The sequence below is a fragment of the Osmerus mordax genome, chromosome 14 (genome assembly GCF_038355195.1).
Source record: "Osmerus mordax isolate fOsmMor3 chromosome 14, fOsmMor3.pri, whole genome shotgun sequence".
NCBI lineage: Eukaryota > Metazoa > Chordata > Actinopteri > Osmeriformes > Osmeridae > Osmerus > Osmerus mordax.
In genome coordinates, this window is record NC_090063.1 from 7,948,526 (window position 1) to 7,972,996 (window position 24,471).

Below are 24,471 nucleotides of genomic sequence, written 5' to 3' on the forward strand. Positions count from 1 at the left end.
TGTTTTGTTGAACATGTGACAAATCACTTTTGTGCTTGAACCATAGTAAGTTCTGATGGATGAATGTCATTGCACTAATCATTCATCTGATAATCCCTTGTCATCGTGACATCTTCGGCCCTCCCAGAGATTAGATTGTTTTGAAAGCATGCTAAGCAGATATAATGCACTTTAAAGGACACGGCTAGTCTCTGATGATTCAATACATCATTGTTTCTAGGTCTTTCGCTAAACAGTGTATTAGGTAACATGGGTTGAGAGGGAACTGAACACAGTTACGCAATGTTTCCTTATAGTGCTCAGTGTGCCGTACATGTGGATTCTAATACGTAGATAGGCATGAACTGAAATAAAGAAGAAAAGAAACTGGCCTGGGTGTCCTAATCTTTATAAGACGTTGCTTAAATAGATGTTTGGCCTGGCCTGGTCAAAATAGCTGTCTTCATTTAGCAGCTCTCCAGGCAGAGCCAGACTCTCAACTGCTTCAGCACTAGGGGAGGTCAATGACTCTGAATTCAGACCTCCACCATGTAGCAATAATCAAGGAAAACCTGCTACATTTACTTTCCTTCTTAATACATTTTTTAGGAAAAATGTTTGACAGGATGATAGTAGGTGAGGTTGATAATGTTTATTGATCTGGTGTTGGTGGTAGAAGCTAATTTTGCAATTAAAACATTTGTTCGGAACAGAGCAGGGAGCGGTTGATGATAGTGTGTGTGTAAGCAGTGTGTTTTCTACAACACAGCAAATCACAACACCTGTGCTAGATTTTGTTCTGCTGGGTCAGCAGCCCAGCATCAGCTGCGATTACGGTGCAGGGGAGCATGCAGTCTGTCATCCATCTGAAGGTGCCCTCTAAAGATGATCTAAGGAAAACATGATACCGTATTTAGATATATAAGGTGTATATTTAAAGTAGAAAGATGTCATATGTTGTGTTTTTGTCACTCCCTTTCTCTCATTCCCCCCCCCCCCCCTCTCTCTCTCTCTCTCCCTCCCTCTCTCTCTCTCTCTCTCTCTCTCCCTCCCTCTCTCTCTCTCTCTCTCTCTCTCTCTCTCTCTCTCTGTCTCTCTCCTACTCACTTCCTATCCCTCTCTCCCTCCCTTTCTCTCACCCACTCACTCCCTCACACGCTCTCTGCTTCTCTATCTATTTCTCACTCTCTCTCTCACTCTGTCTCCGAGGGAGGTCAAAAGCCCTAGGGAGCTTGGGCTGAGCTACAGTAGGCATGCTAGCCTCCTGGCTGCTGATTGTAAATGCTCACCCGAGGATCTCACCCTTCCAGACTTGTATCCCTAGGATTCACAAGCACACAAACTGCTCTAAGCCATGACACTAGCAGTGAAAATGCCACCTATTTTCAGTATACCCCTTCCCAATTCCACTCTATTGTTTTATGTGTAAGGCAGTGAAAGAACCAGCTCAAGCCTGAGAGACAATCTGACATTTGAACTAAAGATCTGACCAAATGATCTTGCAATTATATAATTGCCCCTCATCAGTGTCCATGCTAGAGGGTCAGTCTGCTCAGAACCACTTGTTTACAGTAAAGCGTTCATCCAGTGTGTTCCATAGATCATTTGCTGTTTATACAAGAATGAAAACAGCACCTTTGACCGTTCCCCAATGAGTTTTAATGACCCGTGGAATGGGCAGTGCGGGCACAGATTCCTGTGAAGCATTATGGGACAAAAACCTTTGTTAAAAGCTTACACAAATGTAATTACATCAAGTGATTAATCATTATCATTGGTGAACCATTAAAGGCATTGATTCACCTCACGTTGCCAGTTCGTTTGGCCTGGAGCATTGTCTCTCCTGCCCACACAACATGTGATCAATAGTTCCCCCAGCGTGAAGAAAACCTGTTTTCCTGATCTTTTTCTGAGAGATCGATACAGACGAAAATTAACTAAAGGGCTAGTCTGCAGCCCAGCGTGTTCCCTTTAAGCTGAGGTTCCTGGAGAGGGTCGGTATGAGGGGCAAAGGGCCAGTACATCAAACACAGGTTGTGATATTTTCTAACAGGACCAGATGCTTCACTTGTAAAATCGTTTTTTTACTGTTAAGCATGACATTCCTTGGGTTGCCATAATGATATGAGGTCTAAAGTTGGTCTAAAAATACTTCAAGCTGCTTGCCAGTGTCTCTACATTTGTCTCCGTGTCTCACTGCCAGTGTAAGGGACATTGTGTTACTAAAAGACCCGAGACAGAAATGTGCTGACAGGACCCTCCCAGATTCTAAGTGCAAATCCCTGACCAGCCCAGACATGCTCCTCCTGACTTATCACACAACATTCATGTTTCCTTGGGAAGATGTTAATAATAAAGTTTAAGTTTATTTTATTGTCAAGGCCCCCTTCACACCTCAAGCACACTTAAATGCCCTGCTTGGTGCTGTGATTCTTTTTGTTTCCTACTTGAAGGATATACAGTAGGAGAACAAACGTTGTCCTTGCCACAGTAGGTATAAATACTTAATTGCATGCTCACCCTGTCACAGATGTGACTGTCGCTGCAGCATCAAATCAAAAGTTCTCCCAGGCTCAATGTGCTTTCCTCTGGAGTATTTTAATCTCTCTCAGATATGGACTGCATTGCATCAACCCCCCCCCCCCCCCCCCCCACACACACACACACACCCTCCTTTCTTCCCTACCAGGCGGGGAGGGGGGGGGGGTTGTAGATACTGCTGAGTGGCATAGATTTGGGGTATAGGCTGGTTATCTACATGACTAATGGCATGAGAGCAGCTCCTTCCTCTTTGGAACTGCATTTACTTAATCACTGGACAAGATAATGAAGCTGTCTCCATGAGCTGAGGGAGGGGAGCCTGTTGGGGGAGGAGGGGGGGTTAAGTGTGGGTGTGTGTGTGTATGTGTGTGGCAGGAGGGGAGGTTAAGTGTGGGTGTGTGTGTGGCAGGAGGGGAGGTTAAGTGTGGGTGTGTGTGTGTGTGTGTGTGGGGGGAGGGTGGATAATTTTCCGACACTTCCAGTGAATCAGCCCAAATCAAAACTAGGGTTCTGAACACCAACCGTCTAGGCCTGGTGAGCAGCTGTTTTCGCACACCTCTGCCCTTTCCTCACTTTCCCTAGCAAATCCACTGCCCCCTCCTGACAGGCCGCGCCCACTGTCCTCACAGTGGATACCCAGGAGGCAAGCTCGGGGCCCTCCTCGCGATGCTAATGCAGATTCATTGCTGTGTGAAATGTCATTTCATGGCTTTTCACTGGATCGATGCCACAGAATTGTTTTCTGGAGTGTTGAAACCTTGGGGATGAATGTTAAAGTCTTGTTGGTAAACAGTTTAGGCGGCAGAATTTATAAACAGACGAGGGAGGACGTGGGTGGTTGAAATCCCTTTGCCTTTTTTTCCCTTTTCTAGAGCTTAGCTACTTTTGCTATTCTATGTCGTTTTCACCCCATTAGAATCTTACGTCTTGTTTTGAATGAGAAACTACATTTGTCTCCTTGAGTCTTTTTGACCCCTTGCCTAAAATATATCCACTGTTCTCAGTTTTGAATTGTCATTGAAAGCCTTCTTTCCTGCCTCAAATTTTAGAAACAGATTGGGCACTGCTTAGCCGTGGCAGATAGGGAATTTTTTGTTATCACATTGTTTCTGATGTAATGCTGCTGACAGGATTACTGTGATCGGAAAATATTGTTTGTTTTGTAAACAATTTGAGCTTTTTTTTCTCAGTGGGATTGAAAATAACGATTGTTATGATGCACTGCCAGGGCCTCTCTCCTGGCAGTGCCACGGAGGAGGGTGGGCACAGATTGGCATCATAGACTTACACCCAAGAGGGTTTATGTAACTTTGTTAATTAAATCTAATCAGAATTATGATCGTGAACTATCAGTATGAATGTATTGGTATTAACTGTACAATATAATTAAGCCTCAATCTATTATCAATTACATATTCAGAGACATTCATAAATCTGCATCAAGTTCAACAAGGCATCTTTTGTCATAATTTGCCCCACTGTTTTTCTCCTCAGTCCGGATATCCTGCTGCGAACCTGCCTTATTTTGTTGATGTTAAGTTGGTTAAATCCAAAAACCTATTGGTTCCTTGCTGTGCTACCTCAATGTATTGGGCTCTGTAGAGCCCTGGAGCGAAAAATATTGTTGTTTAATTGCGCAATTTCTCATTTAAAAATAGCAGGCAAAATTATTTATGCCGGAGATGACTTGATGTTTATAACCATATCAATTCAGATTGAACAGTTTAGCACACATTAGCCTGTATTTAGTACTTTGATTTATGTTTTGAAGTGATGATATACTGTATTCTGATAATCCATCAGAGAATCAGAAAGGTATGTTTTGATTCAGATGAAGGATAAGGTCAAATAAACTATGCACACTTTTTATTGTGGGTGACATTTTTCTGCCACTCTTGTCTAACCCTGCACTCAAAAAATCTAAATCTAAATTGATCAAAATCAATGGTTAGACCTCCCCCTTTGTTCTGGACCGCACAAAGTGGTAGACAAGACGACAATGGCAACATCACATACTTCATGAGATAGTGTGACGCCGATAGTTCATAGTGATGAACAATACAGTTTGCGTGTCATTTGTAAAGTGTTGCTGTGTAGGTGTGGAACTTCAGCTCGCTTCCTCAGCACTTTTAGTTCACAGACAGGGGGAAAAAATCAGTATAGTCAGCACCTGGCAACCACTACAAGGATGCACCAGAAAACGCTCACATTTGTCTCCAGAATGGGCCTTACTGGGCTTTACAGGTGCAGCAGGCACCAGTGCTGCGTGGCTTTCAGCAGGCATCAGGATTTATACCTGTGGGGAGACTGTGTGCCCCAAAACCCAACTGTGACCCAGAGGTACAGAGACATCTGGAGGAACAGCATGATTTGCATTGGCTCACTGCTAAGTATACAGTATGCTATATATACTGTATCACATTCAAAGTGGTACAAATGGTATTGTGCAAAAACAAAGACAGTTAAAGGTTCTCTTCTATATAGAATGTGTAGTGAAGTGTGGACCATGAGAGGACTTGATGAGTGTGTCTGGACTGAAACAGAACGCCCTGCCAGTCCCTAGTTTATGCTTTGTTGCTTCTGACACTAAATCCTATTAAAACACTTGTAACAGTCGGCCAGGGAAGCCAGAATCCAGGCCAGTTTCTCTTCCACTCATACTCACAGTGAAGGATACTTGGGCCAGAGTCTGAATACGTCAGCCATGAGTTATGTATGTTGATTAGTAGCACACTCCAGCCATTGATTGTTTATACACCCAGCGGCACATGAGAAAGAGAGGGACACAAGGAGTGAGAGAGGGAGGGAGATGAAGTGAGAGAGATGTCGAGAAGGGAGAAAGTTTAGCCGCTCAGTTTGAGGACGAGGCTCTCAAGCATGCAGACTGTGTTAGCAGAGCTTCCTGTGGAGATTCAGTGATCCATCAAAGAGAGGGATGTGGCATGCTTTCCTGTCTGTCAGTCTGTCTGTCTGTTTTCATTGATTGCTACTGGAGTGTCTGTTTGTCCCGTAACTTCCCCCACCCCCTCCTATATCTCTCCCTGCAGAACGACTCCTGGGGTAAGCAGTACTCGTACGCCCTCTTCAAAGCCATGAGCCACATGCTGTGCATAGGGTATGGTGCCCGGGCACCCGTCAGCATGTCCGACCTGTGGATTACCATGCTGAGCATGATCGTTGGTGCCACCTGCTACGCCATGTTCGTCGGACACGCTACCGCTCTCATCCAATCGTTAGATTCCTCTCGCAGGCAGTACCAGGAGAAGGTAAGATGTTCATAACTTAAGATATTTCAATATTGTACCTTTGTGATGGATAAATAAGCAAGATCTTTTTTTGTCAAAGTATTTTAATTTGCGCATATGGAACAAAGTGCTTATTTAATCGCTGCTAGATTGGGGATGAGTTTGAGGGGTTGTAAACTCACAGATCACCAAAGAGGATTTTCCCGAGCGGATAACCAGCTCACCCTTCAAGGGTGCAAAGGTTGACAGACAGACGCTTCGGCAGCCATGTTTGTTTGGGTGCTATCAGGAGTACGTTTCGGGATTTTTTTTTTGTTACATCCCTTTTACATCATAGTTACAAGGGTAGGTGATTATTCAATGTGCAAAACCTAGCAACCACCATCTGCGTGATCTGCTGACGAATTCCGGGTTCTCAGAAAAACAGTTGAATGATAAACACTAGAACCACTCATTACATTGTTACACTGATGATTCTGTGTCAGCTTCAACGGAGACGATCTCACACATGGGAACAAAGTGACATCACTTATGTTAAACAGGTGCAGCTCTGTCCTCTACATGGAGTGTTAATAACTACTGTTTATCCAGTATCTACAGAATTGCAAATATACACACACATACAAAAACGTCCATGTACATACACACGCATATATACACTCTCTCTCTCTCTCTCTCTCTCTCTCTCTCTCTCTCTCTCTCTCTCTCTCTCTCTCTCTTTCTCTCACACAGAGACACACACACACACTCTGTCTTAGACGCACATTCAACTGAATTGAACACATAACGCACATCAATTATCCTCTCCAAGGAAGGCAGCAGTCTTATCAGGGGAGGACACATCAGTAGAGTCACCTTGTGGGTGACAATGACAAGGCCGGCCCCAAATAGACAAAGCAGTTTATTAACTTGCGTCTTCCCTGTTTAAAAGCATTAGCTGAAATTGTTTCATTTAGATATGATGTCCTGACCTTGCCGGTCCAGCCGTTCAACGCGTGGTCAATAAAAATAGATCAAACAGTTACTAATACATTCTTTTGCCTTATATTGTTGGGTTTTTATGATGTAATTTACATTTTTATCAATGAATACATTTGCATATGTATAATGGTACCACATACCACAGCTGTAGTTGTATTTTATGAGATAGCTAAAATATATATCAATGTTAGTCTGTTAGGACCAATAGACAATAGGAACATCTTCATGGGAGGAGCACCAGCGACACTGTAGCAGTATGGTTATTCAATATCCCAACATCAGTTTCATCCCTAAGATCCTCTTGATACTCCTTTAACGATGAAAGAACTCATTCTCTAGCAGTAATGAATTGTCTCAGATATCTTTGGCATTGTGTCGGCAGCATTATCTCGGCTCGGTTCCCTCCCGCTGCTTTGATCAAAGATCAGAACGGGTGATTAACCTTTGTTGCGGGCAAAGGACCGGAACGTTATTGAGGACCATAATATTCCATGACAGACTTGCAATACAATACATTCATGTGTTTGCTGATACATTTTGGACAATTCATGTTAAACTCGGGATTCTTAGGATGCTAGTGGTTTGTCAATGCGTTAACTATGCCATATACTACAATGCGTGCGCTCTACACGACATAGTCATCCGTGGATCCGATCCATGTTTGTAACGACTCAAACACAGTGAAGCACAGTGGCTGCCATGCCACCTCTGGGAGGATTTGCTGCATGGCCGTGCGGCTCAGGAGAGTGGCCACGGAGGACTGACAGGCAGAGCTGAGGGCCTCGCTCCATGCTCCTCTCACCCACCATGTCCCAGCTGCGGGGGAGGGATGGGCAGATGGATAAAGGGAGTGACGCATGGAAGGTGGGATGGAGACAGAGGGAGGAAGGGATGGAGAAAAGGGATGGAGGAGAAATGTGCCGTCGGGATGGATGGAGAGGATGGAGGAGAGGGATGGTGGTTCAGATAGAGCAGAGGGACGGAGGGAGTAATGGAGGAGAGGGTTGTAGGGAGAAATATAAGGAGGGGAGGGAAGGATGGAAGAGAGAGAAAGGGGAAAGGGAATAATCCAACCAAGTGATGGTGAGGAATGGAGGCATACAGGGAGGGAAGGAGAGAGTGGGATGGTATGGATAGTGGCCATGTCTAATAGAGGCCCCTTCACTGTCATACTCAGGCCCCGGTCAATAGCTGAACTTGGGTGCAGCCATCCCCTCCATCCATCCAGTGTGTCATAACATAAGGAATAATATGTTATTGATTCTGAACACATGAACAGCTGTCACTGATGTCATACCTCAGTATCGTATTAGACTTAAAATGTCCCCCAACTTTGTACCATATTCCAACAGAATCTATTTCCCTCAAACAAAGCCTGGCCCCTTATCTCCTCACCGCAGCTGTACAGAAACAATGCAGACATGGGGAGCAGACAGGCTTTTGTCACATGGACAAATTTCATTTAAGAGACCATGTCGGCCTAACCTTGGCTCAATAGCGGCCCTGCTGCAATTGTACGTTGCCTTTGACCTGCGTCTGAGGATAACTCATGCCTCTGGTTACTTGAGCCTCTGGTTACTCATCCCTCTAGTTACCGGGGATCATTTTTTTGTGGCGTGGCCTTTGAGTGGACGTTTAAATTCATACCCCAGTCATGTACCTGTGTGAGTAAGCAGAGCTCCAGCTGATTAAAATGGATGAGCTGTTGAAGTAGCCTCTCTCTCTCTCTCTCTCTCTCTCTCTCTCTCTCTCTCTCTCTCTGTCTGTCTCTGTCTCTCTCTCTCTCTCTCTTGCTGCAGCGTCTCCCTCCCAGCAGACAATGCTGCATCCTCTATTTACATACATCATTGACCTAATAGAGGAGCGGAGTGTCTGTGATGTGCATTTGGCAGGGAGTCAATATTTGCCTTTAGGTGTCTGACCGGGCCGATGGCTTGGTTCAGTGGATCAGTCCATCCCTCTCGACTGTATCACTGAATTGGAGAATCTGAATACTCCCGTCAGTTCATACATTTATAATGACGGTTAAAAAGCTTAGCATTACCGTTTATCTGAGAGACAAGATTCTTAGTGTTCTCCGATTTACGTTTCACCAGTGACAGAAGATGGAGGGAATGTGTTTCAGGTGGGGGGTTTTCCACCTCATTTCTTGGTTCCGATGTCTACGGTTGGACCATTCTGCTGTCTCTGCACCAGATTCATGTTCTAGTACCATAGCATTGCCTTGTCAAAGCTCTTGGATCAATGCAATAATATTGACCCAGGATTCAACAAAGAAACTTTATAGATACTGTACTTCTCTTAACTATGGGTTCAATGAGGAACTCCTCAAGTTACGTAGTATGCATGGATTCAAATGTGCGAACCTGGGAAGAGTGGATTGAAGTAGTTCTTATGTTGAGTTGAATCAGTGGAGATATCATGTGCGCTGTATGGCAGGGTCAAAACGCTGTCAGTATTTGGCCAGTCACCTAGACAAACCCATATATTATTTACATTTTTAACCTCTTCAGTCCTGTTAATTTCTCAAAAGGGTGTTTGAAAACGTTGTGTTTCTGTGGCTCACATTAGATCACGTGTCTGTCTAGAAAGAACCCGCTGACACCTTGGAGATCCTCTGAGCTCTTACCTTGATACGCCCCCAGGCTTGTACTACCACCTGCCACCTCCCTCCACACTGACCCAGCAAATTAGCCTAGCTGTGCCTGCCCTCAATACCAAGGTTGAAAGTAACCATTGAGCCAAGGACGCAAACATTTCCCCTGTGTCATTTGAAAAAGGGTTTCGTATTAAGTGATTGTGAACTCAAAAGCATTTTTCAGTCACAGATTGTCAAAACCTTTTATTTCCACTTCTTTTTATTAACGTTTCTACAATATTTTTTTCTCATGTTTCAAACTAAAATTACAAACATTAACAAATTATATTCTACTTCATTGTACCTGCCTGTTGTTTAACTCCACTGTTTATTGACATTTATCTGTTTTGCCCAACCTTCCAGTACAAACAAGTGGAGCAGTACATGTCCTTTCACAAGCTGCCTGCGGACATGCGTCAGAAGATCCATGACTACTACGAGCATCGCTACCAGGGCAAGATATTTGACGAGGACAACATCCTCAGTGAGCTCAATGACCCACTCAAAGAGGTGAGGAGGGGTTGTTATATTCCTGGTCCGACTATTTTATCCCTGTTATATACTGTTCTACACAGAGTCTGCACAAGGTTATGTTATTACCCACTCAAGGTTGGTTGAATTACTGCAATGGGCAACACCACTCTAAATATGCTAATTATAGCATGAAATACCTCTTTAGTATCATCATAATACCTTTTAGCAAGGAGAGATGATTTTTGCTTCTCTTACTATTCATTGGTTCCAAAGACATGACATATGACAAAAAAGAAACATTTCTTTGAGGAAGAGGCTTGTTATTATTTCTGGGACCTTAAATGGGCATTGAGCGTCACCTCATCTGTTTACATAGTATCTCAACTACCTTGTAACAAATGAAGAGAACACACTGCACAAATCAATTTTCCACAGATTCAGGGAACACATGCACGGACAATTTGTCCGGATAAAGCAAGATATCATTGGCCTAAATAGGATCACTCAGGCAGCTCACCCTGATTAAGGGTAGAACCCGAGTGAGACCCCAGAAAAAAGACGTGTTCTCTGGTGATGACTGTAGCGAGACGTTACCTTACGTTACCTGGGAAGTCTGGAGTTCCGGGGAGAACGCTTGGAGGGGAAAAAAACAGGTTGAAGTTTTCGGAGGTCGGTAGTGCCTGCTTTCATGTCGTCTTTGTCTACCTGCTGCTGTCTGTGGCTGGCAGGCCCCTCTGAATCAGCAGATTATGTGTCTAATGATGCAGAGGAAGAGGATTGAGAGGGGGAGCGGGAATTTTAATTGCCTCTGCCTTTCTGCAGCCCCATTAAGTCACAGAGCAGTGAGGTATGGTGCCGAACCCCGCGGTCTACCCAGCTGCACAGACGCAAATAGCACGTCTGAACATACTACTACAGTACTATACAACAGGTGTTGTACTGTGAATTGTGTTAGGAGTTGATTGGACTATAAGCAGAACACATTCAACGTCAGCTCAAAGCTAGTCCACCTTAACCCCTGCTTAGCGCAGCCCACCGGAGCCTAACACACTTAACAAGCTCTTACATGACGAAGCAGGTATCAGTGGAGAAGAGAGTGTACATAGGTAATGACACGTCTAGGTAAAAAAAAACTACAGTTCATGTCTCATTTCATTTTTTATTCCTGGTTCTCCGGCAGGTTGTGTAGCTATTTTTACAGCCCTGCCATGTGAAGACTTTACTTTAAATAGACAAAGTCTAAAGATTGTTTTCCCACTGGAGTTCTTTGCTGAGCACTGGCAGCTATCTAATTTATTATTCGTTGTACATGATTGGGGTCAGAACCCTTTGGCTTTGGGCTGAGATTGCCATCTCAGCCTGAGCTAACAAACAGCTCAGCCAGCTCAGCCCGGCCCGGCCGGCCAAGCCAAGTCTAGTCAGAACAGCCCAACGTGGTCCAACCCAGCCCGGATATTAGTTGTCCTCCTTCCCAGCTCCCCACAGAAGAGCACTCGTCCCCCACAGGAACATAGCAAGGCATTACCTTAATCTGCAAACACAGGGTGGAATCAGCACAAAAACAAGGGCAGAGGTGCTGAGAAGTACAGGAAACAGGAAACAATCTCTTGACTTCTAAGGAAAACCAGGGAGGGACAGTACTGGTTGGTGCCAGTGGCAACAAGCTCATCTCAGCACAATAGCTCGAGAAAGTCTCACAAAAATGATGAGAAGCAATTTATAGATACCAAGGAACAAGCAGCAAAATGCATCCAATATGACAATTTGACACTGAAACATTAGGCATTAGATTATCTTGCTTCACATGGTTTTCTTGGGATAAATGATTATCCTCTCTCTAATCAAGTCATCTTAACAGTTAGCATCATAATGGAACGTTGAAATGTTCATTGCTGGAATTGTCAATCTGCAGAGGCTTTTTTGGTGTTATATTGTTCCGCTTTTAACGCATTCCCCCCTTTTCTTTCAGGAAATCGTCAACTTCAACTGCCGTAAACTGGTGGCTACAATGCCCTTGTTTGCCAATGCAGACCCTAACTTTGTGACAGGTATGCTGAGCAAGTTGAAGTTTGAGGTCTTCCAGCCCAATGATTACATCATCCGTGAGGGGACGGTCGGCAAGAAGATGTACTTCATCCAGCACGGTGTGGCCAGTGTTATCACAAAGCTCAACAAGGAGATGAAGCTCACAGACGGATCCTACTTTGGAGGTACAAAGCCCAGTTTAATCTTCCAGTAACATTTTCCTATCCACCCAAATAGTTGAATATATGCACTTTAAATGTATTGAATAATCAGCACAATTACCACAAATCTCCCTTTATTCCATAACTACAGAAACACAAACTCATATGCACTTGCGGTAGCTACATACTGTACAGTACATGCATGTGTGATCTCTCTTGCCCGCAGCCATTTGTTTGATGCCATTACAGTTCCGTCAGTGTAGATGTTGATTCTCATTAGCCACTGCGCAAGCTGACTTACATAAGGTTCATCTGGCGGGTGGAGAGAGCCTTCCTGGTGATCAGGCTTGCCCCAAGGACACACAGAGGTTACCTGTCTACAACCTGCACTATGGCAACTCTGGTTGTTCCTGTTTCCTAATTTATGGAATAATTCCCCGTAATACCTCAATATGTAGCTGTCCAATTCATTTAAATGTAGTTAACATTTTGGTACAACAAATTATGTAAAAACCCAGATGTGTAGTCATCAAGCAAGTTTCTTGTATTTTGGAGGATCGTACTTTTTTCCATGATTGTTTATGTCGTCGTCGTCGTCCCCCAACGGACTAAGGTACCTCAGGATTGTAAGAATACTTTCCGTTTGCTACATGCAAAGGCTGGAAAGCAGTAACTTTATGATCTGACTTCTAGAGGCTAAATCCATATGTATGATCGCAAATATAGCACATGAACTGCAGCAGATCTTTTTGTAAGTCCTTGGACATTTAGTTAAAGAATGAGCATTCTCTTATTGAATTTAGACTTAACACTATTAGCCTTTGTAAGTGAAAAACGACTGCTCAAGACAGAGAAGGCAACACAAACTTTATCTACCTGTTGTTTCTCATTTGGGGGGTAATCACTGGCCTGTACTGTAACTAGATTTAACAGTGGTTGGCGGGAGTGATTAACAATCCATTGTATCCCTGTCAGGGCTAGCTACAGGGGGGCAGGTTGAAGACTCTTTCAGGTCCCTCGGTTTTACTCAACTCCAACATTCAGAATAATCTTCTTTTTGTACTGTTATAATTCAATCATGCTTGGGCACATACAATCAATAGGCTTTTGAATCGACGCTTAATGCTTTATGATTATATTCGTTATCTGCTGACAAACAGGTACAGGTGATCTTAGAGGAAACTGGATTACTGCTGGCTTCAGGCAGACTCAAAGCAGCTTGATGAACTAATTCCTGGGTCATTAGGAAAGTAAAATGAAGAGTTTATTCACGGACAATCTCTACTAGGGATCAATAATCTTTTGTAGCTCTTCTTGGGCAACAGTATAAAATATGAGCAAGTGTTTTTTTGCAAGCCACGGGACTTATAATATAAAAATACATAGGAAAATACATTGAAATAAAACAAGGCTCCTTGTTCTTTTTTTTCTTTTCTTTTTTTTTTTTTCTGGAGGCACGAAGGATGTACTAGTCATTCTGCCACGTTGCGATGATGCCAGCCACCTGCTCTATCCTGCTGCCCAGCTGGTGGGTGGTATTCTTACCCATCGCATGAGGATGACATTAGTATATCAGGGCCGACTTGGCAGCAGCTGGGCATGTAAGGAACCCCCATCTTCTCTTCCCCTTCAATGAATTGTATTATTATCGGCTACTTTGGCCTAACTCTGGCCAGAAGAGAAGAAGAGAGAGTCCATCAACTGGTCCACTATACTAACTTGTTCTTGTGTTAAGGACAGGGTTTGGAACCATGGTCTGGTAATGGGGTGAGGGGCACAGGTTATCTATAGCGCGCTAGGAACATACTGGGTTGCAGTATGGTGACTAATTACCTACACCAATTACCAACAATATTATTTATATGCTATAATATTCATATTTTCTGTGACAGAACCATGCTCTAAAGATAAATTCTGAAAACCCAACTGTAAACTCTGAGATTTCCTGTTGATACAAGATAAACTTAACAAGAAATAAATAAATAACAAACAGATCCTATTGGTAGGATATGATAATCACTAACTGCTTACGTTATGGATGTAAGCAGTTAGTGATTATCCCCCTACAATAGTCAGCCTATTCCCCCTACCGTTAGATGACACAACACTGTAACAGGCAGTCATTACGTTTCCACCCCCAAGGGACTTTACATGCAAGTCATTGGGACTTCCACTTCTTGCCAAAGGGCATGGGGTTACTTTGGGAAACAGATAAACATGGCACATGAAGTGACGGCAGATTACCCACAATACCCTGTGGGTTGGCAGTGACATTACGTGACAAGGCGACTGACATATGTCACACTGCATCACATGAAGTGCTAACAGGGCTTCTTGCATGGTAGCCTGGACACAGATGCCCTCGCTCCTCCGGATGACGATGGGAGTTGGGTCAGGGCTGTATTTTCTCTCCAGGAGGATCTCATTGTGCACTCATTTGTGATGGTGACAGAAACCCTTTCTCTTGTTCATCCACTCAATCGTCTAACCTACTTTGGGCAGTTGGCCACAAACTGTGAAATACAATTAACTCCAGATGTAACTGCAATTTGTGTTTTTCAGCTCATTATCTCTCTCTCTGTCTCTCCGACTATATGAAAGTGTGCTATTTCCTGTTGGAACTAGATGGTAATGAAGTAATTAGAGAGAGGCATTTGGTTCTGAGAGTGGGTCGTGAAGGCTGTGTCGTCCTCCTCATGTCATATTGCACCACACGATTCTCTTTCTCTCTCCATCTCTCTTTCATCGTTCTCTTTCTGTATTTGTTCTCTTCTCCTCTCTTTCTCTCTTTCACCCTGTGCCAACAGAGATGGCACTTATGCAGCTTTTTCCATTATAACAGCACAAACACCTTGTTCACACCCACAGCTTGAGAGTGCTATTCTCACATCCTGAAGGCTGCATCTCTCTCCCTCTCCCTCCTCACACGTCACAGAGGAAATTTGGCCGGAGAATGTCAAGGGCATTGTCCTCAAACGGCTTACTGATGCTGTCTTGATACAACATGCCTGCTCGTACACGACTTTGTGTTCGGAGCAACACGCTTCCAGTAGGAACACTCAGTACACCGTATCCTCTGCAGTCAAAGGTTATGGTTCCTGTTAGATTTCGAGAAGGTAGCTCACTGTGGTGTATCATTATGCATGTGTCCCTGTGTTGTACATATCAGGTTATTAGAAGAGCAGATTCTGTACTTGCTGTCCTAATGGCTAACATGCCATATGGCAACAAAGTGTTGAGCCAAGACACTAGTACTTCTCTTTTTCATTGCCATATGAAGCACCTGCAGGGGCAAACTACACTACCCGTAGTTTGCCACCCCTCTTACCCCCCCACTTTACACGCACTCACTCACACACATAACACCCCCCCACACACACATACACACACACACACACACACACACAAATACACACACAAAAACACACACTTCATAGCTTTTAGTGTATATTTAATTGCATTGAACTTCAGGAATCATGAATGCAGGTTTAGAATAAGACTTGGCAGAATTCCCTCATGTTGCGGGGTTTAATTAAAAGATTAAAAGTGCTTTGCCACTGTGACAAGTCGTAGTTCCTCTGCTCATCAGTCCTCCTGATTTTTCCCCTCAATGGTACTCAATCCTGGGACCTCTCTGACTTGCAAGCGCAACTCCTTACCAGCTACGCCAAACGAAAAGCTAGCTATTTTCTGTCGGCCTGTACACATACCTGAGGAGTAAGTTTACCAGTCCACATCGGCTACACTACCTGCTCTACTGTGTACAAAGCTGGGGCAGCAAAATCAACCTGAACACAGTGTCAGCATCAGTCCATGGGCAACATGATGAAGAGACTTTGCTGTGGGTCCTAGTGACAGCCCCACTGATGCGTCTGTCGGTTTATTTACTACGCATTTACAAGTTCTCCCGGCCATTTCAGTCTTACCTTGGCTCTCCAGCTTAGTTTACATGGTAATCTGTGTTAGAGAGCTTCATTATACAAATAGCACAGAGCTGATCTTTGTTCAGGAGTGTAATTATTCAAGTGAGCTCATGTCTTTGTGCGTTCCTCCTCCTCTCCCCCTCCTCCTCTCCCCCTCCTCCTCTCCCCCTCCTCCTCTCCCTCTCCCCCTCTCCTTCTCCCCCTCCTCCTCTCCTCTCCCCCTCCTCCTTTCCCCCTCCTCCTCTCCCCCTCTCCCCCTCCTCCTCTCCCCCTCCCCCTATCCCCTTCCTCCTCTCCCCCTCTCCCCCTCCTCCTCTCCCCTTCCTCCTCTCCCCCTCCTCCTCTCCCCCTCCTCCTCTCCTCTCCCCCTTCTCCTCTCCCCCTCCTCCTTTCCCCCTCTCCCCCTCCTCCTCTCTCCCTCCCCCTCTCCCCTTCCTCCTCTCCCCCTCTCCCTCTCCCCCTCCTCCTCTCCCCTTTCTCCCTCTCCCCCTCCTCCTCTCCCCTTCCTCCTCTCCCTCTCCCCCTCCTCCTCTCCCTCTCCCCCTCCTCCTCTCCCCCTCTCCTCTCCCCCTCTCCCTCTCCCCCTCCTCCTCTCCCCTCCTCCTCTCCTCCCCCTCTCTCCCCTCCTCCTCCCTCCGCCACGTCACTTCCTCAGAGATCTGCCTGCTGACGAAGGGGAGACGCACGGCCAGCGTGCGCGCCGACACCTACTGCCGCCTCTTCTCTCTGTCCGTGGACCACTTCAACGAGGTGCTGGAGGAGTACCCCATGATGCGCCGCGCCTTCGAGACCGTGGCCATCGACCGATTGGACCGCATCGGTAAGCCTCCCCCGTTCCCCCGCTACTCTCTGCTACTGTTTGTCTGATTGGTGCTCTTGCTATGTCACCGTGCCTCGTTGGTCGCCTTGTTTCCATCGTGTTTGTTTGCCCCCCCCCCCCCCGTATTCACAGCACTTGTATGCATGAAATGTATGCTTTGTGTTATGTTTGTCTTTTTGTCCTCTCTTTCCATCTTTATCTCTAAGACTTTTTGGGGAAATATTGATATCAGTAAATTTGATAGCTTAAAAAGGGATGTTTTGATAAATAAATGGAAGGCAGTGCATGTCGCTGTCTGGAAGGGAGTCAGTCCGCCTCCTTGTCGGTTTGGTGTTGACCCCCCCTTCCCCCCACACTGGATCTCGGAGAGTGGACGGAGGCGAACCTCACCTGCATGTGTCTCCGCCCCTCCTCCACTCCATCTGCACACCTCGGTATGAGCAGCACCGCCCCCCCCCTCCACCTCTCCCCCCCCAGCCAGAAACTAACCCGCCCCTCCCCCACTACTGAGGGGCCTTGAGCTGGGCATCGTGACACCAGGGAGGCCATAAGGAGCCCAGCTTTACCTGGCACGGCTTGGGCTTGTAGAACGACAGGCAGGACATGGCCATCCCCTTACCTATCACTTTGGTTTCCAAATATCATGTTTCTTTAATTCTGTTGTTTGTTAGAACAACATATAGAGGAACATGCTCATTAATTTAAGAAAAAACATCAAACAAACTGAAACACAAAAATACATTTGAAAAAAGGGGCACATGTATGTATTGTAGCAGGGCATCTTTTGATATTCTACTTGGTAAATTTCTTCATGTTCTTTTTTTAAATAAATATTGCAGATAAATACATAATACAAAACAAAGTTGTTAAAGTTATGTAAAATAACCTGGGCCACTTCATAGAATTGTTACTATTAATTTGACTACTTGATAAGGAAGATTGAGGATTTTTGGAAAGGTTGCCTGCAATATTCACATCAACCCACACGCATAAAAGTAGAATGCATATATCTATGCTTGTAGAATATTGCACTACAGTACATTTTGCATCCTTTTATTAAGATCACCCCTTTCATATTGTATACATACTCTTTGTTCTACAAAACCATTATATGTTTCCATGTAAAGTATCTTTTATCTTTAAAGGAACAAATACAGCCGATAGCTTGGTAAGCTATACTTTCTTACATTCTTAAGTGCCTTTTCCAGTTTGCATATTCATATCAGAGGTAATCTATTATTGAATGCACACTGAAGAGATGAGACATTTATCGTCTAAACATTTTCTTCTTACATAATTTTGTACTTGATTCAGAATCACCAATGCATCTCTTTAAATGTATGAACTGAGATACCTTGTTTACTAAATCTGTATCTCAACAGTCCAGTCATACGTTGCACATTTATATTATATTTAGTTCCACTGTGTGTCAGTACACTCTTCAAACATTTTCATCTTTGCAAAAGAATGTGTCTCAGACTGTGGTCCTCCTAATCTTTCAACATGAAAATAAATGAATCTCCAAACTTAAGGAAGCGATAGCTGTTTCAAAGAATGAATAATCCTCATATAATTAAGTTCTTATAATAAAGAAACAACATCGAAAGGAACCCATGTTCAAATTGTGCTGGACGAATTCTTGAATGAAGTAGCCTTCGTATCTTGTGTGCAACTTTCCTTTCTTAAAGTTGGCCATGCCATTTTTTGTATAAGCTAAAGCAATTGATGAGGTAAGATGAGGGTAATGCATTTGTGGACAATGTAAAAGTCACATAATAGATGCTGCAAGAAGTTGAGTTTGTGCAACGATAGTGTGCCAATGTTGTCTCAAACCATGATTAAGCCTGTGGTCTGTATTTACTTCCTGTAGTTTGTGTTTGTTTATTGGTTTTGATTTTGTATGTTTTATTTGCCTGACTCAGGCATGTTGATATTGAATTGCTTTGCACCCCTAGTATTGACTCAACATTGCAATACTATTGTAACAGGCAAAACAGCATCAAAAAATAGCATTTATTGGCATAGCCATAAACCAATCAAATCCAATAAATCCATAATGCTCAATATTCAGATGTGGTATGCCTCCGTGGAGACCATCTGTTAGACAGGGAGGTTCTTCTCATGCATACTCACTGGCCGGCTATACATGTAGACTATGAGGTTGTCTACCCTCTGAAGTGTATGCCCTTTAGACCTTTGCAGTTATGATCTACATTTGCCCTTTTCTGTTAAAAAGCTAGGTCAGCTTTTTGAACAGCTGAGAACCGTGTGTCACATATCAACTCCTAATCTGAGCTGCCCACTCTTCAGTAGCACTTCTCCTAAACAGAAGTGTTATGAACTAAGTCTGTTCATTTGGACTTAAAAATAAGGGGGTTTTGTCTCATACAAGGGAAAAACAATGTCATGATCCGTGCTGGATGTTTTGGTTTATATGGACTGCATTTGGTTAAGTGCTTGTCTGGTTCGTAAAAAAAAAGAAAAAGAAAAAAGGAACATAACATGTATTGAAACCGATAACATGTTGCACAATTGATGTATCTCTATCTAAAAATTATTTGACCAGGAGTTCCTCTTGAGATGAGAACATCTCGTTTTCAAGAGTGTCCTGGCCGTCGAATAGGCAGCAGGTAAACACTTTATTCCAATTATAATATTCGCACAGACAGGTGGGAGAATTTCTCCCAAGGCACACAAAATGGATTCGCTCACAAATGCATTTCTTCTCCAAGAGCATGAACTCACAAATGTTATAATATTTCAGTGCTGAATTTCTACCTTATTCCACTTTTGATAGTAAAGACATGTGTCATAGTACTTTACTGCCACGTTACAATGATATATGGTTTAATACATATACACTCATTTGAACTTGGGAAGAACATGTACTAATGCATGCACTTAAAAAAGAAATTAGAGAATTCAATGTAACTGTAGCTGCCATAGTGAATTCTGTGGCCATTATGCCCATGTAATCTGATTTAGTACAGTATAGACTCCTGAACTGTTGATGTCTGATGATTCCCTTGCCATCTAGTCCAACTCCATTCCAAAAATGAAGACGTCTTAGATGAGTGATTACAGTGTTTGTCTCATGCAGTTTAAGTGAAGCCATATTCATAACTTTTTCATGTTTGTCATCTCTAGAGTAAATCTGTTCTGACTGTGTGACATGGATTGTGCATTTGAAATACTTTGTTTAGATGATGTAGGCTTTGTTAAAACAACGTGAAGAAGGAATGGCTGACTGCCATAAGCGGCTATATGTCACACCTATTTTTAGTGGGTGCACTGACGTCACGCATGCCACCTGGCAAGGTGCTCGGGTTCCATGTGCCCTAAGGACATGCCTTAGTGTGCTTCACTCATTAACTACCTCTGCCAGGATTCACCTGCACACACACCCATACTCAAGCAGAGAACACATTCATTCATTTAGCTTTAATTAGCTTTTCGGAGGGGCAATTTATTTACATTTATTAGAGTCACAATTTAAATAAAGTCAAAGAGGTTTTGACTATTGCCTCCCTTGCCAAGCTTTTTGGGTTAGGAAAGAATAAGTGGCTGTAAAGATTTTTGGTGTGTATTTTGTATGATTACATCACCAACATCTTATTATTTTACTTCTGTTACTCTTTGTTTGTGTGGGCTTTATTGAAAGATTTAAGTGTATGATTTGTTAAGTTGCATTTTTGTAAATTGTATTCTAACCCTTGTTTGTTTATCGATATTCTTGTCTTTTCCCCCTGAAATTCGGAATTTACCATTATTGTACAATGGAAGATAATCCTGTTGTTTGATAAAGGTCTCGTAAAATGGGGTTGATATTTTTAGGGTCCACAGTCATGCATCTTCTCCTTCCCATGGATTTTAAGTAAAGTAAAGTTGCATGTCAAGGTGTAGACCCTTTTCTGTGGAAATCAGGTTGCTGCTAACTAAATGTGTTAAAGCTAGATTTTATTGTTTATCTTTTATAACAAAGTAAAATTAAGAAAGATGTATTCTAATTGACCTAGGAGGAAACAACAAAAACATGTTCATTCGGTTTGGTAAAAATCTTGGTAAAAATACAAATCTCTAATCTACACCCTAATATTATCTCTGATACTTTTGTATTCTTTGTATTCTCTTTGTTGTGTTACAAATCTCTTGATAGAGCTGTGTGCCCGGATTTAATTGGTGTTCACATTGAGTAGATTCTTCTTCTCAAAACTTGACCATTACCAAATGTTGAATGGACTGATATTCTGTGGACTGACTTTCAAGCTCACCCCCTTCCCCCTCAACTCCCCATAACATGTTTCCAAAATAACATGATTGTGTTGTATTCCCCAGTGTTTAACCCACAATTATTTAGGAATTCATATACAGGTGCCATGTAAGTCTACAACAGCCCAACAGTCAGTGTTTGTGATTTAGTATTAGTATTTAGCTACCCTTGTAGGGTTCAATTAGAACCAATTCAGATTACTCTTTTGGGTCAAACGAGTAAACATGTGGTTGCACAATGACAGGGCTTCTCCTCCTCACACATAAACAGCTCAGGTGTTAAACTTGATCTTATGCCCATGTAGCTCATGTCATTGATCCAGCAGAACCTTGATGGTTGTGTTGATTGTCTGTCTTCTGTGTTCCAAAACGTTTAATCTAATTGAGGATTATCTTTGCATCAACTGTTTGTATCATTCACCAAAACCAGATTTAGTAATATGTTTACTACCTAAATGGAGTTTCACTATGACGTCAATTAAATGTGAATGGAAATGTTTACATGGCATCTAGATGACACAGTCACAGATGTCGAAAAAAGTAGAAAATAGAAAATGTAAACACTACCACAATTTGACATACTTTAAAGCTATTTAGTTACCTAATAACAACTTGTGATATTTGTATATTGTATTATATATGTATTACATATATAAATATTAGATGCTTATTCTTTGTACTCCTACACAAGTGCACAAGTACAAACACAAGATAACTATGAATACAGTATGTCAATTAAAAGTGTAAAGATTTAGAGTTGTAAAACCATTCCTAACAGTGTCATTTTGGAAGGCAAGAGCACATAGCAAGATGGAGAACTTTTCTGTTTTCAAGGCCGGTCTTTTAAGATTATTGGGCTGTGGCTAAAGGCTTCAGCATGATCGGCTTTAGCCTACTTTGTCATTCTTACAAACAAATAATGTTTTACTCATGGCTATGGTGAATAGGATCAATCAAAGGAGGAGGGATCCAAAACGAAAAGCAAATTCTAAACACATCTTGAAGTCTCTCATTTATAGAAATCACAAAGGAGGATGAAGCTAGATTGTTATTTTTAAACTGGCACATTTGAGAAGAATACATTTTGTCCAACTGATTTCTGGTTTACATATCAATATTTAGGTGCTTTCATGGCCCCAAGCACCACTGAGGCATAAACAGGGCTTATTATTTACTGAGATTTCCCTCTGATTGTACCAGTGCTTTGGCCTCAAAACACAAGCTAATGATCTATAAGTAACCATCTGTCATTCTTTGCTATAGATCTTATTAATTGTGACAGGAGGGGAGAGCTTTGCAGCCTGGGAGCCCAAGTGCCCCTTTTCAACTATAATTAACATTTATAACACTACAGAAAGTTGTTGAGTATAAGCTTATGAATCGCTTTAATTCAGCTGTCCCCAGAAGCAAGGATGTAATCAGCATAGTAACAGGATCCATGACTAGCAAAGTTTTGAGGCATTTTGAAACTATACTGTACAAAAGCATAAACCTAATTTTGTATAGCATCAGAGTAAGATAAACTGCACACACAATGTTAACTGAGCCTGCCAAAGATTAGGAAGATGTATGTATTTTCAAGGCAAACCAGTACACTAGTTCATTGAAGTGTGTAGATAGATTTGAGTTAGCAGCGACTGAATCTTCCAACTGTGTATTTGGTAGTTTGTAGGCAAGTGTTGTGGTAAACATGTTGTAGAAGTGTGGTTGACAGATAGATTGTTATAAATGTTGTTGTCCTGTTGTTCTGTAACTACAAATCCCGTGTTTAATACGTTATTACAGAATACATTCTTTTTCACTCTTCATAGTAGTTCTAAATGGTCAGTTATACATGTATGTGTTTACAGCCCTCTTACTCAGTCTTTCCTCTTATTACCATAGTCACAACCATTCACTGTTACTCACACTTCATAACCAGTCTCACCCACCATCGCTGCAGTGTGATCTGCTGTGCTAGGTTGCCAGATTTGTCATGAAGTTACACCTCTCTCTGATTATGCCCCACCCCCCCACCCCCCCACCCACAGGGAAGAAGAACTCCCTCCTCCTGCAGAAGTTCCAGAAGGATCTGAATGCCGGCGTATTCAACACACAGGAGAACGAGATATTGAAGCAGATCATTCGTCAGGACAGGGAGATGGTGATGATGGTGGACCGCAAGCAGTCGGTCACCGGGATGAACTCCACCCCGATCTCTGGAAACTCCATCATTAACTCACCGGCACAGCCGCCTTTCGCCACCGCCATGGGCAACAACCAGTTCCAGCAGTCCGCCCCTCTGACCTACAGTGCTTCGGCCACCATCAACCCTTCTGCTCGCATCCTGCAGGCCTCAGCGCAGGGGATCTACCCCAACCCCAGTGTCTCTCACAGCAACCTGAATTCCTCCTCACCCATCCCCCAGACCCCCCTGCAGCAGGGGGCGATCATGTCCCCGTGCTCCTTCACGGCGGCAGTATGCAGCCCACCTGTTCAGACCCCGCTGGCGGGCCGCATCTTCCAGTACGGCTCACCTACCGCCTCCCAGCTGTCCCTCATCCAACAGCCCTTGCCACCACCGCAGCCCCTACCTTCGCAGCAGTTGGCAGGGTCAGCAGTGGCCACCCCGGCAACACAACAACAGCAGCAGCCATCACAGCAGCAGCAGGTCCCCTCCCCCCAGAGGGGCGATGTCCACAAGAGCACGCAGGTTCTCCAGTCGGGGAGTTTGAGTCGAGACTTGCGCCACCTCTCTGCCTCCCAGCCCTCCCTGCCTCACGACTCGTCCCTAGGGCCCAGAACGCACCCGGTGTCCGGGGACTCCCTGGCCTCCATCGTCCCGCCGGTGGTGGCCGCCGTCCAGGGGGCAGGCCTGCAGAGTGGCCTCCGCACTACAGTGCCCCAACGGGTCAACCTGTTCCGCCAGATGTCGTCAGGAGCGTTGCCCCCAGTGCGAGCAGCGGTGGTGGTAGCGGCGGCGTCAACGTCATCTACAGCCCAGCACAGGGAATCCTCCGGCTCTAGAAGAGATTCGGCAGTCTTGAGCAGTACAGAGACTGAGCAAGACAAGATGAGATTTGCATCCAATTTATGATCCCATTCTACTTTTTTTAACATCTACGTTTTGATTAATTTCTAATGGAGATACAAAAAAAGGAAAAGTTGAACTTCAGTATTTTTGTTTGCTCCAATTTTTCTTCTGAAAAGATAACCTCATAGAAATCCTGTACAGACTGCCCTTGTATTATATTTTAGACACGTGTTCTCCCTAAACATAAGAATGTATATTAAACAAATATAAATATATATGTGTAAATCCAACTAGAATATTTGGCATTGACTATTTAAAAGCTCTAGTATAAACATGAGTCTTCCTTCCTGAGAAATATAAAGAAACAAACTGCGAAGTTTTTTTTTTTCTTCTTTTTTTTGG

General features: G+C 43.5%; 1 protein-coding gene across 1 annotated transcript in view; it reads left to right on the forward strand.

Moving 5' to 3' along the window:
* The window catches only part of LOC136956754 (potassium/sodium hyperpolarization-activated cyclic nucleotide-gated channel 1), a 47,007-nt gene extending 22,875 nt beyond the window's left edge, over nucleotides 1-24,132 (forward strand). The window contains exons 4-8 of the mRNA XM_067250727.1: nucleotides 5,568-5,786; nucleotides 9,748-9,894; nucleotides 11,828-12,068; nucleotides 16,623-16,787; nucleotides 23,087-24,132. Of these exons, the coding sequence (XP_067106828.1) occupies nucleotides 5,568-5,786; nucleotides 9,748-9,894; nucleotides 11,828-12,068; nucleotides 16,623-16,787; nucleotides 23,087-24,132 (1,818 nt within the window). The remainder of the gene's footprint in view (nucleotides 1-5,567; nucleotides 5,787-9,747; nucleotides 9,895-11,827; nucleotides 12,069-16,622; nucleotides 16,788-23,086) is intronic.
* Nucleotides 24,133-24,471: the final 339 nt, after the last annotated feature.